The following is a 20,255-nucleotide window of genomic DNA, read 5'->3' on the forward strand; positions in this document are numbered from 1 at the left end:
CAGGATTTCTGAGTGATAGCAAGAATGTCAAATGAGATGCTGAAACATTATACATGAAACATAAGAGCATGGTCTCTAATACATGATATGTTTTGCACATGTTGGTTCTAAACATGGATTTTATTGCGCATATAGAAAATGTAAACCTAAAGCATGGTTTCTACCCTTTTGATGTCTATAACATACATAGCTACCCTCCCATTTTCACTATCCATCTCCAGTATCTGTGTACAACAAATTATTACAACCAATATTGCATGAATTACGTAAGTAGATAAGAAAAATAAGAAGTTACACTATAGGGAGCCTGAAGCAGACCTAAATGATTTTCCCAAGCCTCCAATAGCCTCAAATGCCAAATTCCATAGACAATATCATTGTCTAGGTGCGTTAGAGTTCCCTAAAGATCTCAAGGATCCTGGGCAGTGCTCACACCTAGACTTTATAACCAGAACTGAGTAGATGCAGTGTGGAAGAGCCAGCTCCAGTACATCAGAGTTCAGAGGGATCTCATAGGGATCCCAAGGCAGCCACACACTTGAGGGGCAGAACTTAAGGACCTAAGAGTGGAGTGAGAATGCTTGACATAGTTTTGAAAAGATTAAACGAGAAAATAGTTTGAAAAGAGACTTGTTTGAAAGAGTCTTGTAAAAACAATAGAGGGAGTTATTCAATAAGACAGTTTCGAAAAGAGAGTAGAGTAACAGTCCAAACACAACACTCAAAACAGGTTCATACATAATCAAAAAACATAGAACCAAGGCAGGTTCAGCAACCACAAACAGGGGTAACGGGATTTGGGGACACATAGAGCATATAGTATACAGGAGCATAGCAATTCTTGCTGGGGTTTAAGGGATTAGAAGATATCTAGTGGTACCAACACAGTATGAATTTCAGAAACAATCATAGAATCAGCCATTTAAAGTGGCAGATCAATTTGCACAGTAAATGTATATCAAAACTGAATAACAAGTAGACAAGCATTCAAAACAAGGTTGAGACAGACTACCCGGGGAGTAGAACATGTTCTGAAATACCCTAAGAGGGTTAGACTAGCATGCTAGATGAAGCAATAATGCAAATATGTCAATTACATGTTGAACAACAGAACCATAGATAGAAACAAATTAGAAACATGATAAACTGAAGCAATAGAAGAAACATATTGAATTTGGGACTTGAATTGAAATCAAAACATACCAGTGAAGAGATAGTAAATACAAAGTTAAGAATAGGAGAGCACAATAATTAGTCTTGGCTTGCAGCCGGCTAACTCAGAATAATAGCAAGTAACCAAAGAGAGAGAGCAAAAAAGTTTTAAGTGTGAGAGAGTTTGAACTAATGTGTTCGTGTGTGTTGACTGTTAATGAGAGAGCATATATATAGTAGTTCGAAACTAGGTAAAATAAGGTAAGAATCATAATTGCATAGTAATTATGGAACTCAGAACCAATTAGAGCAAAATCAGCAAAAGTACTCCCTTAATTAAGGGAATCAGTTCAAACGGTAAGAACAGGTGGCAAATAAGGAAACAAATCAATGAGTAACTGGAGCATAACAGACAAGGAAATAATTCAAACATAGTAGGCATAGAGTAAACAACTAGGGCTAGGTTCAGAAAATTCTAATTTAGGAGATAGTCGGTAAGAATCAAGTAACAATGCAGACAAGGTAAGGGAAAGTTAGTTTAGGCAAGCAAATCAATCATATTGAGTAAGAAGGTAAGTATCGAAGATTTAAAGGAAAGTTTTTAAATCAAACCAAAAAACAGGGAATTCAGAATCAATTCAGAGAAAGTCATGAAAAGAGATGGCGTTTAGCATATAAATAAAGTAAGACATGGATAGTCAAGAGTCGACATACAACTCTAGCAAACATGAAAGTTAAACAATACCGATTCAAGGAGAAAGAGGCAAGTCTTGAACAGTCAAGATGAACACAAGCACATAGAATCAGTATAAGTTTAGGCTAAGAAACGCAGTAGAAACATATCAAGGCGAGATAGTCACGAGAAATCACAGAAACTCAAAACAAGAACCGGTCAATCATGCTAATACACAGAACCAAACGTAGAACCCTAAAAATTAGGGCTTTCAACATAGACGAGTTAAGATGCAGTAAACTCACAGAATCAGTCAAAATATGTAAGAAATAGAAGTTTAAACACAAAGAATCAGTTAGACAAGGTTTTAAAAGAAGTTCTGAAAACCCTGGTTTTAGAAGAAGACGAAAAACACTTGAAATCACAAGATTCTTATAAAGAACCTCACGGATGGTGTAAAACATTTTAGAAACAACTCAAAATCGTCCTAGATCTGTACAGATCTATGAGGTGTAGAAGAAAAATTAGGGTTTCAAAAGAAACCCATACAGAGATGACGAAACCTGTCTGGAAACCTAAGGATCGTAGCAAATATAGAATAATTTCGCTTGGAATCACACTAGAGTAGCCAGAAACAGGTAGGAGATGAATCCTAGATGCAAGTTCGCATGGCCCTGGGCCTTTGAGGACCTTAGAGAAGGCAAGAATGGCATGAGAGAAGCCACTGGAGGCGTAAGAGACGATGAGAGGTCACCGGGAATGACCGAAGATGGGAGGTCGGCGTTTGAAGATTAGGGTTAGGTTGAGAGTATTTTGAGAGCATAGAGGATTTTAGGGCAACGGGTGCATAGAAAATGATTATGGTTGGGGGTCGTTTGGAATTAAAAAAAGGTAAGTTTTAACGAGGGTCGTTGATCTTTTAGATCAACGACCATGATCTGGTGGGGTCTTAGGTCGGGCAGGTGTATTTAGGGCCTGGGTCGGGTAATTTGATCTGAAATTGGGCTGGGGTATTGGGTTGAATTGATGCTAAATTGAAATAAAATTTGGCTAAGTTTTAAATAGCCAATTTAACCCTATAAAATTTATAATAAATAGTAAATAATTTTTAAAAAAAATAATTTCATGTACTAAAATGATTTAAAATAGTTGTTTAACATTTTAAAAATATAAAAATCCATTTTATGTATTAAAACGTAATTATGCTTTAATAGAGCTAGTATTGCAAATATATGCAAATCGACTTTTAAAAATGTTAATACAATTATAAAAATGCACTAAAAATCTTTTAATAATATTTTGGCATAAATATAGAATTTATATGGCTAAATCACCACAAAAATAATTTGAAGGATAATTATTGGAGACTTTATAGGTAAAAAGGGAGGAAATAAATTAATTTGAAGCCTTTAAAAATTATAGAAAAATTATAAAAAAAATACTTATGCATGTTTATATATGCACATATGCTATTTTGAAAGTATACTTATATATTAAAAATATATAAGGAAAAATTGGGTAAAAATATATATAAATGCAGCAAAGCAAACCAACTACAGTACTTTTTATACTCTAAGAAGTAGTTGAAAGACAAAGTTGTTAATCAACTCCATCTATTAAAGGGAATACTAGGTAGGGTTTGTGAAAGTTGAAACTTGCAGATAATAAAAATTGATGTATATAAATAAGTATCAAAACAGATATAGACGAAATCGCCAAATAATAATATACAAATTGTCCAAAATGGCTTATAAAATTTGAAAGATTTTAAAATAGAATAGTCTAATTTTGTGGCATCAATTTTGGCTTAGGAGTTGGAATATCTACAAAACACTACTAGATAGTATAACTTGATATGGCGATTCAAGTATTCTATCAGTTACTATACTGGTGTGTCTTCTCTGGTAGCAAATTACAACTTTCAAAAACACTTGGTGTCATGACCCGGATTTTCCCACCGTAGAGATCGTGATGGTGCCTAACTCTTTGAAATACTAGGCAAACCAACATATAAAGATCTAATACGTTAACCGCTATCCAAAACAGTAAATAACAATAATTAATCCAAAACGATGTAAAGAAGTGCAGAAATTTATAATAATTCAAAAACTACTACATGACTACCCAAAATCTGGTGTCATAATCCACGAACTTCTAAGAATCACTACAAATACTGGTTTTAAGAAAATACATCTATTCTCAAAATAAAAGAAAAATGGGAAACTAGGATAACTGGAAGGGGACTCTAGGGTCTGCGAATGCCGGCAGATCTATATTGGCTATCATGTGGACTGAAGGCACCAACCCAACCCTGGTCAATGCAGTCCAGTACCAGAATTTGCACAGAAAGTGCAGAGTGTAGTATCAGTACAAACGACCACATGTACTGATAAGTGCTGATCCTAACCTCGGTGAAGTAGTGACAAGGCTAGGACACGACAATAACATGAACCTGTACAGTTAAATCATATACGAGAAGATAACAACAAATGAAAATTTAGCATATATTAATGGGAAGGGGGAGAAACATGCTCGGAGGAATATCAATTCTTGAAATAGTATAGTAAAAAACGCAATAAATAACATGCCTTACACCTATGAAAGTAATAACACAGCAAACAAGTGCATGGCATCACCTTTCGTGTTTTTACTCGCATTCTAATCATAAAAAGCAACAGAAACGGCACAGCATCACCCTTCGTACATTAGCTCGCTCATAACATGGCACGGCATCAACCTTCGTGCATTAACTCTCTCATAGAATACGGCACAGCATCACCCTTTGTGCATTATCACTCACAAAATACGGCACAACATCACCCTTCATGCATTATCACTCACTCACAATACATTGCACGACATCACCCTTCGTGATTTACACTCTTCCTCACCCAAACAACAGAACAATAATAACCCGGCAAGGAAATCATCAATAACCAACCTCGTTTCAATAATTAACTTCACAATATAAATCTCAACTTAAGTCAATAATCAACCAATATCTAATTCCAGGAAAAACATGATAAGATTTGTTTAACATGAAGAATATCCAGTTTAAGCATGAACAGTACGAATAAAGAATACAACAGTCACAAGTAATAGACTCACTCGCATGCTATGACTCGATGACAACGTATACGTACTCCTCACCTCACCTATACGTCGTACTCAACAACCAAACACATAGCAAATAAGGCAACAACATCTAATCCCTCAAGCTAAGGTTAGCCACAACACTTACCTCGATTCCACGGCCGAACTCAAGCCTCAATCGCCGCTTTTCCCTTAGTTTCCACCTCCGAACCACTCGTATCTAGTCATAATTAACTTAATAATATCAATTATCGCTAAAGAAATCAATCCCAATGCACAATTACAAGTTTCCCAACATTTTTCCCAAAAAAGTCAAAAATCGACCCTAGGCCCGCTTGGTCAAAACTCGAGGTTCGGACCAAAACTCATTCATCCATTCATCCCTGAGCCCAAATATGTAATTAGTTTCAAAATCTGACCCCAAATCGAGGTCTAAATTTTAATTATACAAAAATCCCTAATTCTACCCAAACCCCAAATTTCTACCATGAAAACTCTAGATTTTAGGTTGAAAATTGATGAAATGCAATGGATAATTGAAAGAAAGTAGTTTAGAATCATTTACCAATACTTTGGAGAAGAATTTGTCTCTTGAAAATCACCTCTAAGCCTTCCAATTTTTGAAAATATGGAAAAATGGCCTAATCCCGTTTTTTGTTCTGTTTTTAAAACACTGGACAGGTCTTCATCGCGTTCGCGATGGACCTGTCGTGTTCACGATGCATTGCGGCCAGAAGGGCCTTCGCATTCATGAACAACTGCTCGCATTCGCAATGGTCTATCCCCCTGACCATCACGTTCGCGGGCCTGGGACCGCGTTTGCGAAGAGCAACTCAATGATTCCCCAACCCACCTCCATTTTACTCCACGCGTTCGTACGATGCCGGTCGCGTTCGCGAAGAGCAGCCCCCCAGTGCTCCGCGTTCGCGACCATGGCTACGTGCTCATGATGAACAATCACCTCCCTAGCCCAGGTTACACTTCACGTTCGCGAGAGTATCTTCGCGAACGTGAAGAAGAAAAACCAGAAACACTGACTGCAGCAAAACACACCAGATTTCTAAGTGCAAATCACCCCGTAGCCTATCCGACTCACCGAACTCTTGGGGCTCAACACAAAACATGCACACAAGTCTTAAAACATCATACAAACTTGCTCGCGTCATCAAATCGCCAAAATAACAGCTAGAACGACGAATTTAGCAATCAAATTGCATGAAATTTTCAAGAAAGTTCAAAAGTTTTATTTTCTCAACAAAGGTCCAAATCACGTCAAATCAATCCCGTTCCTCATCAAATTTCACATATAGGGTATAAATATCATAACGGACCTGTACCAGACTCCGAAAATACAATACAGACCCGATATCAACAAAATCACTTATTAATCAATTTCTTAAAACCTTTATAATTCCAATTTAACAATTATCATCACAATTATATTTCTCAAGCTAGGGACCTCAGAATTTAATTTCGGGCATACGTCTAGGTCTCATATTTTACTACGAATCCTCCGGGACCGTCAGAACATGAGTCCATGTCCGTTTACTCAAAATGTTGACCGAAGTCAACTAAACTTAACTTTTAAAGGCAAAAATAATATTTTCCTCAAATTTACATAAAGGCTTTCCAGAAACGCGCCCGGACTGCGCCCACAAATCGAGGAGAATTAAGATGAGGTTTTGAAGACCGTAGAACCCCGAATTGGGTTCTAAAATACAAGATGACCTTTCGGGTCATGACCTTTCGGGTAATCACATTCTCCACCTCTAAAACAACTATTCGTCCTCGAACGGACATAGAAAAGTACCTGAGCTAGGGAAAAGATGGGGATATCTGCACTGCATGTCGGACTCAGACTCCCAGATGGTTGCCTCAACAGGCTGACCTCTCCACTGCACACGAACCGAAGGATAACTCTTCAACCTCAACTAACGAACCTGCCGGTCTAGAATAGCTACCTGCTCCTCCTCGTAGGTAAGGTTGTGCATAATTTGGTAAATACCGAATTACCATACCGAAACCGAAAATTTTGGTATTTGGTATACGGTATTTTGTATGGTATTTGGTTTATGTTTTTAAAAAAAATGGTATTAGGTATGGTATTTAGTATTTAAAAATAAAATACCAAAATACCGATACCGTACCGAAATATATATTATATTACACAAAACATATATTATCAATTATAACACAAATATTAAAAATCTAAAATTTTACTTTCCTCTATTCTCTAAGTTCATCAATTAACTCTAAACAAGTAACAAGACGTTTCTAATGATAAAATATTCTTTTATGTACAATTTTCTCAATTTGGGTCGATATTTACTAGTTTTGGACAAAATTTTGTCAACAAACATTTTCAGTTTTGTATTTTTGAGTATTTTAATTAAGAATATTAGAGTTTATAGCTCTATGCACTAGTTAGTATTCAAACCGAATAAACCGAAGTTACCGAACCGAATAAATCGAAACCGAAAGGAGAAAAACCAAACCATACCAAATTTAATTAGGCACGGTATTGGTATAGGATTTTAAGAAACCGAATACCGAAAATACCAAACCGAAATGTTTAAATATCATACTGTACCGACCGACGAACACCCCTACTCATAGGTCAAATCCTTGTCCAGTTGGACAGTGCTTAAATCTAACACGTGGGATGGATCGCCATAATACTTCTGAAGCTTGGACACATGAAACGCTAGGTGTACTACTGATAAACCTGGTGGCAACGCAAGTTTATAGGTCACCTCTCCCACTCGATCCATCCTTTTTCTTTACAAACAACACTGGTGCACCCCAAGGCAATACGCTAGGCCTAATGAAGCCCTTATCAAGCAAATATTGCAATTTCTCCTTCAATTCTTTCAACTCTGGCGGGGTCATACGGTATGACGGAATAGAAATAGGTTGAGTGCCCGAAGCCAAATTAATGCAAAAGTCAATATTCCAGTCGGGCGGCATCCCCGGCAGGTCTGCAAGAAATACCTCTGAAAACTCACGAACAATTGGTACGAAATTCATGGAAGGAACCTCCGCACTGGAATCACGAACATAAGCCAAATAAACCAGACACCCCTTCTCGACCATACGCCAAGCCTTCACATAAGAATAATCCTACTAGTAAAATGACCAAGAGTCCTCCACTCCAATCGAGGCAACCCCGACAAGGCTAAGGTCACATTCTTGGCATGACAGTCTAATATAGCATGATAAGGTGACAGCCAATCCATCCCCAAAATAACATTGAAGTCAACCATATCGAGAAGTAGGAGATCTACGCTGGTCTCAAGATCCCCCAATAATAACCATACACGAGCGATAGACACGATCTACAATAATAGAATCACAAACCGGTGTGGACACATACACAGGAGCACTAAAAGAATCACGAGGCACAACCAAACATGAAGCAAAGTAAGATGATACATACGAATAAGTAGATCCCAGGTCAAATAATACTGAGGCATCCCTACTGCAAACTGAAACCGTACCTGTGATAACGGCATCGGATGCCTCAGCCTCAGGCCTGGCTGGAAAAGCATAACATCGGGGATGGGCCCCACCACTCTAAACTACATCCATGGGACGGCCTCCTGCTGGCTGGCCCCCACCTCTAGCGGTCTGACCTTCACCTTTAATACCTCGACCTCTACCTCTACATGTTTGACCCCTACCTCTACCTAATTGAGCAGGCGGTGGAACACCCGGTGCCGGGACCATGGAACGAGAACCCTAATGTTGAGAACTGCTCGATGTTCGAGGGCAATACCTAGAAATATGCCTCGGATCGCCACAAGTATAACAAGACCTCAGCTGCTGAGGCTGCTGACCCTGAAACTGACCTTGACGACCTGGATAACCACCCTGAAAACTCTTGAGCGGAGGTGCACTGATAGGAGCTGATGGTGCACTGTAGGCTAGCTGATCAGAATACTGCATATGAGAGCCATGGCCACTTAAAGCATCGTGAAAAGCCTGAAGTGCTGAATGAAACGGCCTAAGAGGATGGCATCTACCAAAAGAATCCCTACCTCAAGATGAGGCACCACTAAACCTATTAGAATGACGAGGCCTCTTGTCAGAACCCTGACCACTTCCCTGAGCTAAAACCATCTCAACTCGCCTGGTCACATTGGTCGCATCCTGGAAAGAAATCTCGCTCTCTATCTCCTTAGCCATCTGCAATCTGATAGGCTGAGCGAGTCCCTCAATAAACATCTTCACCCTCTCTCGGTAAGAAGTATAAGAAGAGCATGACGGGCCAAATCAACAAACCTAATCTCGTACTGAGTGACAGTCATAGAACTCTACTGAAGATGCTCGAACCGCCTACGATAGTCCTGTCTCTGCGTAACAAGAAGGAACTTCTCGAGAAATAGCTGAAAGAACTGGTCTCAAGTCAAGGCAGGCGACCCAGCTAGTCTAGTCAACAAAAAATCATTCCACCATCTCTTGGCGGACCTTATCATCTGGAATACAGAAAAGTTGACTCTATTAGTCTCCACTATCCCCATGTTCCGCAATACATCATGGCAGCGGTCAAGATAATCTTGTGGGTCCTCAGAAGCTGCCCCACTGTAATGAACCGGGAAAAGCTTGGTGAACTTGTCCAACCTCAACAAAGCCTCAGAAGACATGACTGATCCACCAGCGGCCTATGCCGCAATAGCTGGTTGAGTTGTCGGAGTCTGAAACTGAGGAACCATCTGCTCCGAAGTGTGGGTAGCGAGAGTCTAGATCTTCCCTCAGCCTGAGAGACTGCTGGTGCTACAGGAAATGTGCCAGTCTGAGCTACGCTCTCCATAAGGCACTAGACGGACCAAAGCATCCTGAAGTACCGAGGTGGCGATGAACCCCTCGGGAACCTGAGCTGGCCCTGCCGGAATGGTCTGACCCGGAACCTCATCATGGAACTCCACCTGAGGCTCCGTTACTGGTGTTGCTGCTCGAGCTCTAGGCTGAGCCCTGCCCCTACCTCGGCCTCTGGCACGGCCTCAGCCTCTGCCCCTCGTAGGAGCTGCCACTGGGGGCTTGAGCTACTGATCAGTTGATAAAGAGGTACGTGTTCTCGCCACCTGCAAAAGAACAAGAGTATAAAGTTCGATTAGCATTGAGAAATCAAATCGCACGACAGAGAAGAATAGAAGTGAAGTTGTTCCTAAGCTCTATAACTTCTAACGGATAAGCACAGACGTCTCCATACCGATCCCTCGGACTCTACCTAGCTTGTTCGTGAATTGTGAAACCTATACAACTTAGTACTCTGATACCAACTTGTCACGACCTGGATATCCCTACCGTCAGGATCGTGATGGCGCCTAACTCTTCGAAATGCTAGGCAATCCAACACATAAAGATCTAATATGCTAACCGCTATCCAAAACAGTAAATAACAATAATTAAGCCAAAACGAAGTGAAGAAGAGCAAAAAATTTATAATAATTCAAAAATTACTGCACGATTATCCAAAAATCTGCTCTCGCAATCCACGAACTTCTAAGAGTCACTACAAATACTAGTTTTAAGAAAATACATTTGTTCTCGAAATAAAAGAAAACAGGGAAACTAGGATAACTGGAAGAGGACTCAAGGGTTTGCGAACGCCGGCAAATCTACCTTGGGTCTCCTATGGACTGAAGGCAGCGAACCAACTCTAATCAATGCGGTCCAATACCAGAATCTGCACAAAAAATGCAGTGTACAGTATCCGTACAACCGACCCCATGTACTGGTAAGTGTCTAGCCTAACCTCGGTGAAGTAAAGACAAGGCTAGGACACGACAATAACATGAACTTGTGCAGTTAAATCATATATGAGAAGATAACAACAAATGGAAATTTAACAGATATTAACGGGAAGGTGGAGAAACATGCTGAGGGGAATATCAATTCTTGAAATAGTACAATAAAGAAACGCAGTAAATAACATGCCTTACACCTATGAAAGTAATAAAACGGCAAACAAGTGTGTGGCATCACCCTTCGTGTTTTTACTATCATTCTCACCATAAGAAGCAACAGAAACGGCATGACATCACCCTTCGTGCATTAGCTCGCTCATAACATGGCATGACATCGCCCTTCGTGCATTAACTCTCTCATAAAATACGGCACGGCATCGCCCTTCGAGCATTATCACTCACAGAATATGGCACGGCATCACCCATCGTGCATTATCACTCACAATACATTGCACAGTATCACCCTTCGTGTTTTACACTCTTCCTCACCCAAACAACAGAACAATAACAACCCGACAATGGAATTATCAATAACCAACCTCGTTTCAATATTTAACTTTCACAATATAAATCTCAACTTTAGTCAATACTCAACCAATATCTAATTCCACGAAAAACATGATAAGATTTGTTTAACATGAAGAATAACCAGTTTAAGCATGAACAGTACAAATAAAGAATACAACAGTCACAAGTAATAGACTCACTCGCATGCTATGACTCGATGACAACGTATACGTACTCCTCACCTCACCTATATGTCGTACTCAACAACCAAACACATAGCAAATAAGGCAACAACACTTAATCCCTCAAGCTAAGGTTAGCCACAACACTTACCTCGATTCCACGACCGAACTCAAGCCTCTATCACTGTTTTCCCTTAGTTTCCACCTCTGAACCACTCGTATCTAGTCATAATTAACTTTATAATATCAATTATCGCTAAAGAAAGCAATCCCAATGCACAATTACAAGTTTCCCAACATTTTTCCCAAAAAGTCAAAAACCGACCTCGGGCCCGCTTGGTGAAAATTCGAGGTTCGGACCAAAACTCATTCACCCATTCATCCCCGAGCCCAAATATGTAATTAGATTTGGAATCCGACCCCAAATCGAGGTCTAAATTTCAATTATACAAAAATCTCTAATTCTACCCCAACACTCAATTTCTACCAACACTTTGGGGAAGAATTTGTCTCTTGAAAATCACCTCTAAACCTTCTAGTTTTTGAAAATATGGATGAATGGCCTAATCCCGTTTTTGGTTCTGTTTTTAAAACACTGGACAGGTCTTCATCGCGTTCATGATGCATTGCGGCCAGAAGGGCCTTCGCGTTCGCGAAGAGCTGCTCGCGTTCATGATGGTCTGTCCCCCTGACCATCGCGTTCCAGGGCCTAGGACTGTGTTCGCGAAGAGCAACTCAATGATTCCCCAGCCTACCTCCATTTTACTCTACGCGTTCGTGTAATGTTGGTCGCGTTCGCGACCATGGCTATGTGTTCGCGGTGAACAATCCCCTCCCCAAGCCAGGTTACACTTCGCATTCGTGAGAGTATCTTCGTGAACGCGAAGAAGAAAAACCAGAAACACTAACTGCAGCAAAACACACCAGATTTCTAAGTGCAAATCACCCTGTAGCCTATCCGAAACTCACCCGAGCCCTCGGGGCTCCAAACCAAACATGCACACAAGTCTTAAAATATCATACGAACTTGCTCGCGTGATCAAATCGTCAAAATAATACCTAGAACTACGAATTTAGCATCAAATTACATGAAAATTTCAAGAAAGTTCAAAAGTTCTATTTTCTCACCCAAAGGTCCAAATCACGTCAAATTAGTCTCATTCCTCACCAAATTTCATAGATAGAGTATAAATATCATAATGGAGATGTACCGGGCTCCGGAACCACAATACGGACCCGGTATCAACAAAATCACTTATTAATCAATTTCTTAAAACCTTTATCATTCCAGTTTAATAATTTTCATCAAAAATTCATTTCTCGGGCTAAGGACCTCGAAATTTGATTCCGGGTATGCCCAGGTTCCATATTTTACTACGGACCCTCTAGGCCGTCAGAATACGAGTCCGGGTCCGTTTACTCAAAATATTGATCGAGGTCAACTAAAATTAACTTTTAAAGGCAAAAATAATATTTTTCTCAAATTTTCACATAAAGGCTTTTCGAAAATGCGCTCGGACTGTGCACGCAAATCAAGGAGAAATAAGATGAGGTTTTGAAAGCCTCGGAACCCCAAATTGGGTTCTAAAACACAACATGACCTTTCGGGTCATCATACCTGGCATATTGCAATACAACCTCCAGCAAACAGGGTACCTGCATAGCCGCAATGTCACATCAAAGAACACCTTAAAAGAGGGACGAAGATGAGTTCTCTTAGAAATTAGTTCCCCTAAAAGTAAAAGATAATAAATGGACGCTTATTAAAGACAACATTTATCTGCACCACATTCTATATGCATCTTTTGACATTAAAGCTGGACAATATATTTATCGTCCTATTTACATATAATACACGAAGGGACACGATGATAGAAGATTCCTTTCCGTTATAGCCATATAACCAATGCCCTCAGGATAAGTTTCTTTCATCAGAAAGTAAACATATCCGAAAGACAAAGTGCAAAAAATTCCTTATAAAAATATTATAACTCATCTTAAACATCGGTATTATTAGTATACCAGTGTGCTACTCTACTTTGATACTCTGTAAGTGGCACACTGCATCTGTCTAAGTTACCACCTTGCTGCGAAGGTCAATTCGATAGTATTACCCTTATTTTTAATTAGAGACATTCTTACTTCTATTTTGCTTTGCATTCTCGGAATGCTTATTAATGAAAAGGCTTATTTTGTCAACAAAAAAAGGAACTACCTGAGCTATTGATGTAAAGCACTCTAGTAGGGAAGAAAGATCTTTGTGTAAATGTGAAAGCTGCTGCAAGTTTTCAAACTTAAGATCAGGATATAATTACCAGTAAATGAATAATAAAGAACAATTAGGTATTAGAAGCCTAATATTTTTTAATAGGCAAAAGCATTACGAAAAAGTACCTGTGATCATTATTAAAAAAGTCACTAACATATAGAAAGATAAGAGAACACAAACAGTGAAGTAAGGTATTAACTGTACCTGATTTATCCGTCAATCCCAACAGTATTTTACAATTTTCCAATGACATCATAAACAACTATAAGGTTCCCTCTGCAATATATTCTAAATGCACACATCAATAAGAAAAGAAGGCAGTTTTGTTTTACATTTTGTATATCAATACCCCCATATACCCCAATGCTTTTGGCTGGTGAAGACTTAGTAAAAAAAAATATTTTTGTCTTTATTACTTATTTGCTTACGTCTTCATTAAAAAGTTCAAAAAAGATAGTGCACAGAATATTATAATCACTAAAATATGGAGCATTTTATAATACGGAGTAGAGGGTTGAGTTTGGGAATAAAATCAGGTGAAGCATTATAACTTTCTCAATACAAAATGTCTGTGTAGCTCAATTTCTAACATGTGGAAGGTCCCTATCTACCATAAAAAATTTGCACATTCTACTGCAGTATCAAAGCAATCCAGTGCAGCTTTGAAGTTGAAACATACCTGGTGCACGGGAGTATGAGAAATAACTTCACCAAGACTCATGCATAAAGACCTGGTGAGGTCTTGCACTTCTTGTCCATCTCCTCCTGTTTATGAATTTCAACAAAAGAAATTAGTATATGCTGACGAAGATGAAATAACAAAATTTAAAGTAGGGAGATGTAACACCCCGTAAATTCGGCTTAGGTATGAATGAGTTAAAGAGTAGTAAGGTTATATTTTGAACATGTGAAGTCCCATCGGGATGATTATGGGTGAAAATAGTTGTTTCAAAATCAAGATGGAAAGTAAGGCGCATAAGATTTGACAAAATCGACTAAGTTTGCAGAAGGTTTGTCTTCCATCAGGTTTTAGTGAAAATGTGTAAAGCATTTAGGAAAACTCAAAACACGAAAGTTGTAGGCCTTTGAAATAGCTTTCCAACGATATATTATAGAGCCCGATCGGATCTCTGTGCAAAAAGTTATGCACGTTTTACAAAACAGTATGTGATGTGCGCGCCCTGTAGCGCGCGCCCCTAGCTCGGCCACGCTTGTTTTGAGGCAGTGTTACTGCCGTTTTACGCGGTCAGTAGCGCGGTAAGGTCTTCAGGTGTGCGGACGCGCTCGTGGGGGATCGTTTTAAAGCCATATTTCGTCCCCCACAGCCCCAAAACATAAAAACTTGCTCAAGAAAGGGGAACTCTCAAAAACCTAACTCCTTAAGGGTCCTTCCACCACCCAAGGTAAGTTCTAATGGTGATTCTAAGTTAATTTCAATTCCCCAACATCTTATTAACATGGGTAAACCCTCCAAATCATTAGATATTTGATTGGGGCATCATTGTTGAGAGAAGGAACCCTAGAACTCGAATTCAAGAAGATTGAACGTCAAGAAGGTAATACATTCACCCTCTAATTGATTCTAGCATTGGATTAATGATTATAGACTCTAGGTCATGAGATATGAGTTAATGGGTTTGATAGAAAAGCATGAACGGATTATAGGTTTGGTTGTTGATTGTTGATTATTGGTTAAAGGTATTGTTTACCTTATGGGTGATAAAGAATGATGTTGATTGTAACCATTTGAGACTTTAGAATTTATTAGGAACAACAAAATGTGTTATTGGGTGTAGAGACACCATTAATAAGGACCATGAAGCATTATGCCATCAAGTGTTTGAGAAAATGCCTAAGTAATCAAAACATGAGTATTATTACTAATATGGAATCTCTTTGACTTGTATTGATATAGATTAAAGTTGAAAGGGTTGGCGAACGTTGCATTACGCTCAAGAGCAGGAAGTTAAGGTATGTGAGGCTAACTTTCTATGTTTGGGAATGTTAAAGATTCTCCCTACACTATGTTTCTTTTACCATGTTACCAATTACCTCAGAAATATAGTTAAGCCTAGTTTCCTTGAATAGTTGCAGAGCTTCTATTCTCTAGCTTCGTAACTCGTTCATGACTTTCATTCTGAATGTCGTGAGCTCAGTGCGTATTCAATATAGACTTGGGTTTGATGCCCCCGAGTCTTAGTATAGATTACTCAGTATGCCATAAATAGTTGAAGTTTCAGTATTCATAATCAGTTCAAGAATACATGTCTCAGCCTAGTCCTATTCAGTATTTCAGTATCATGTAAATCAGTGTGATTCAGTATTTCACTATCATATATTGCAATATGATTCTCAGTTCCTGATTTCAAATCCCTGAATGTCGAACACCTGTATTTGGGCTTGAGGCCGTAGTTTATGCTTTATGCATGTTTGGGCCTGAGGCCATAGTTTATGTTTTATGCATTTTGGGCCTGAAGCCGTAGTTATGTATACGTATACTTGGGCCTGAGGCCGTAGCTTGTGCACATATATATTGGGCCCGAGGTCGTAGCTTATTCAGATAAACAGGTTGTTCATCATTCAGAAGAGGAAGTATTCATATCCTTACTTCCTTTATCATTTCAGTTATCAGTTACCAGTTATCAGTTCAGTTATCCGTTATCAGTTATCAGTTATCAGTTATCAGTTATCAGTTATCAGTTATCAGTTATCAGTTATCAGTTATCAGTTATCAGTTATCATTTCAGTTTCAGTTTCAATAGTTATCATTTCAGTTATCAATTATCAATTCCCAGTTATCAGCTTAGTTTTAGTTTCAGCATTTATAATTCTTTCTTTTAGTTGTTTTACATACCTGTGCAATTCAAATGTACTGACGTCCCTTTTGTCCGGAGCCTGCATCTCACAATGCAGGTAATAATTTACAGGTTGATGATTCAGAGCGCTAGGATTCTCGTACCAGCTACTTGGTGATCCCCAGTTCTTCCGAGGCATTATCATTACCTTACAGTTTTCAGTATTTTCAGACAGTCAGTGTTTTTAATACTTCATTAGAGGTTTCATAGACTAGAGTAACAGTTAGACAGAGTCTCAGGCCTTTCATGTTAAGCAATGTTGGCTACATATATGTTTCAGACTTGTTTTAGTATTTCCGCACTTTGATTTATATCATCCAGACTTTCAGTATATCAGCATGTGTTAGTTTATCTTCCGCATTCAGTATGTTATGATATCACATGTTGATTCAGCCAGCCACTTGGTTCGCTCGGTCACATGTAGTTAGGCACCGAGTGTCGTGTTACATCTAGGCTCAGGTTCGGGGCGTGACAGGAGACACTGGCCAAGTATAGAAGAAAAATGAAACATTATAATGAATATACTTTATAAAGCTTTATAAAGCACATCACATATTTAAATAGAGATTATTATATTCTATTTCTTATATCTTCGCTCTCCAATTCACTTATCCAACAGTTCTTCTCAATATTCTTATCAATAGTTTTTGTTTTGACAAAAAGGGATTGTTATCCGTACTTCAAATCTTAAAATTAATATAACTTTCATAATTGTGGATATAAGCTAATCAGTATTGATTTTCAAGATACACTTCCAATAACCTATCTAAACAAAATAATTTTGTACCGTAATGATGAAGAATTTAAAGAATCTCGAAAGTCAGTAGTCACCTTGAATTTTCTTGTAAGGTCCTCGTGACTTCATAATGGAGCAACTTTCGTCATTGCTTTCTTTGAATTGCTGAGTTTATGATTTACCTCTGCCTGTAAAATGAGAAATGTTCAATCTTGTTACATCTTGTGAAAGTATTGCTTCAAGACTATTGTGATATATAGGATCACAAAAGTATGCATACAGAAGATCTACATGTTGAACAGAATAACAGATAAAAGAACGTAAAAATTGGAAGGCACTGTCATGAAAGACTGGAAAAGCTCTCGAATACAGTAACCATCAGGTATTAAGATCCAGAACTTCATTAAATTGTTCAAAGGTTTAACGCCATCTTTATGGAATTGTATTATTCTTTAGCCAGATGATAGAAGATACAATAATGAAAAAGCAAATAATTGATACTCCTAGGGTAACATGTGATCGTATGTCACCAATGAAAGTTCCCAGGTGGTAGTATCTTTAATAAGCAACAACAGCTTTCTGTTCAGAATAATTACAAACTACTTTCTCTGACGTTTCTAAATGGATGGAACACTTGCAGTGCTTTTATCTTGCTCCATTTCTTTAATGAGTTGAACTATGTAGTTGAAGCATTAGATCTTCAGTTTCTTTTTGATAAAAATTGGAATCCGATCTTTTCTATATTTAGTCGAGATTTTTGCAGAATTTTAGTGATCAAAAGCTTTAGCAGCTTTTGAAGTGGAAAGTCTCTTTGCAGCTGCCCATGGCATTAAACCACTTCATCTTTCTTTATCCCCCAAAATATGAGACAATGAGCTCCATTGAATTCTTTGATTTCCTTATGTTCCCTTTTCCCAAGCATTGTCACCTACATTCGACCCTCGAGGTTTGCCAGCGGAATCACTAATGTCAAATTTATCTATGGCCTCCTCGTTTTGAGAAATTATGGCATAGGGGTCGACCGCGTTAATATGCAAATCCCTGCTATATATAAAGAAAAATGCACAAAAAAACCACATAAAAGAGTGAAAATTTTCATTAAATGCGAAGAGCATAGACTAAGTTGCAAAGCCAGAGTGCGACATTCAGTCGAGGGAGCAGCTTCACCAGAAATATCAATTGATGAAGCTGCCTGCGAGCAAGGGAAGCAATAACAGAAAGCAGATTTGGGGTTTCGACTAATGCCTCGATATTCAATTCCAAAGCAATGAGGAAAGAAATTTTATACATTCGATTTCAAAATCAAATAACATAAGTGTTGTATGAAAATAATTTTCAGCTTTAAATCAACATACAAAGCTAATAATTGATCAGAAACTCAACTGTCCACCGAAAGAAAAATTCACACCCAGATGAAAAAATCACATAAAAATAGACTCGAAAGAAAATAACACGAAAAGAAAATTACCGGCAAGTTACCAAGAGAAGAAAGAATGAAGTTGAGACAGTGATCGAAAGCGTCAGAAAATTTTGTAACTTATAGAGTTAGCGGAGAAAGGTTGGAAAACAGGAGGAGGAGAGAAACGAGAAACGGTGTCTGTACGTCGGCAGCCTGGCCATATGACGATGATAGACGTGTATACTTTATTAAGTGTGTCACGACCCCAAAGTATCTCGCTAGTGAGACGTGTATCACATTACCGGGCAAGCCAATTAAACTTTTACCATATTCAACTCTTTTTGTAAATTTATTTTTCCAAAACAGGTTAAGTTTTAAATCTTTCATATGCAATATATGATATGTGAAATATATATATATATATATATATATATACAGAAATATGTGGAAACCAGTACGAAAATACACTAATACAACCCGAATCTGGTGTCACTAGTCATGAGTCTCTAAGTACAATCCAACATTATCTAATTAATACAAAATAAGTCTGAAATACAAAGTACTAAGATAGGAAGGAGAAAGGCAGGGCTGCGAACGTCGTGCAGCTACCTTGCGATCTCCGGATAAGACTCTGAGAGTGCTGGAAGCTCTCACTCTGATGCTCGGGCACCTGGATTTGCACACAAGGTGCAAGGGGTAACGTGAGTACACCAACTCAGTAAGTAACTAAAGTAAATAAAGTCTGAGTGCAGTGACGAGCATTTTAAAATCACTTGCATACTTATCAAAAAATCTCCATAGAAATATCAAATCAAAAATCTGCAGTTCAATAACCAATTATCTCGTAAAACTCCAGTTTCAATTAAAATCCTTTAAGTCATTTATTCAACATTTTTCAATAGAGGCTTAGTATAAAAGAAGAGTGAAAGCAGCAAAATGTCATAAACAAGCCCCATGGGCAAGGTATCACTCATAACTATAGCCTCTCGGGCAAGCCTCTCAGTCACTCGTGACTCATCTCTCATCAATCAGTACTCATACTCAACACTCCAGCTCAATAGATATCTCATAATAATAATAATAATAATAATAATAATAATAATAATAATAATAATAATAATAATAATAATAATAATAATAATAATAACCAATGCGGCGTGCAACCCGATCCATAATATATAGTCGACTATGCTCACTAGGGGTGTACAAACTCCGGAGGGGCTTCAACAGCCCAAGCATCATATCATTGTGGCGTGTAGCCCGATCCATATAAATATCGATGCGGCGTGCAGCCCGATCCATAACACACACACACACACACATATAAATATATATATATATATATATATATATATATAAAATCCTCACCATTAGGTCCTTAACCTCTCTCAGTCATTAACCTCACGGCCACTCGGGCATATCAGTAAAAATCAGGGAAACCCAACCCAAATATTTTTCATATATTAAGAAGTAAAGTGATGAAATCAGATTAAACAATAAACAGGTAAAACATGAGTGAGGATATGCTTTTAAATCGAATTAGTGTAAGGGAAGTAATAAAATACCCCTAAGGGTTTAAACTGGTCGGCACAAAGGCCCCAAATATGGCATTCAGCCCAAGTTAACAAGCCAATTTCTAAAA

The 20,255-nt window shown here is 38.3% G+C and overlaps 1 protein-coding gene across 20 annotated transcripts in view; it reads right to left on the reverse strand.

Annotated features, from left to right (window-relative positions):
* The window catches only part of LOC138876875 (uncharacterized), a 30,453-nt gene extending 11,580 nt beyond the window's left edge, over positions 1-18,873 (reverse strand). Inside the window, exons 1-7 of one of the 20 annotated variants that reach the window (XR_011402178.1) lie at positions 18,683-18,872; positions 17,310-17,402; positions 14,303-14,388; positions 13,570-13,632; positions 12,973-13,010; positions 8,416-9,999; positions 5,067-5,138 (exon numbers count right to left, since the gene is read on the reverse strand). Coding sequence is in view for 16 of the 20 variants with exons in the window: in XM_070155949.1 (XP_070012050.1) it covers positions 9,855-9,999; positions 12,973-13,010; positions 13,570-13,632; positions 14,303-14,388; positions 17,310-17,343 (366 nt within the window). In the remaining 4 variants the exon portion in view is untranslated. Of the gene's footprint in view, positions 1-3,875; positions 10,000-10,347; positions 10,605-12,972; positions 13,043-13,569; positions 13,633-13,827; positions 13,900-14,302; positions 14,389-16,477; positions 16,627-17,309; positions 17,403-18,682 lie in introns of those variants that run through there. The other 19 variants (XM_070155953.1, XM_070155952.1, XR_011402179.1 and 16 more) reach the window with 19 other exon arrangements.
* Between the last annotated feature and the right edge of the window lie 1,382 nt (positions 18,874-20,255).

This window comes from Nicotiana sylvestris, chromosome 9 (assembly GCF_000393655.2).
Source record: "Nicotiana sylvestris chromosome 9, ASM39365v2, whole genome shotgun sequence".
In the NCBI taxonomy this organism is placed as follows: domain Eukaryota; kingdom Viridiplantae; phylum Streptophyta; class Magnoliopsida; order Solanales; family Solanaceae; genus Nicotiana; species Nicotiana sylvestris.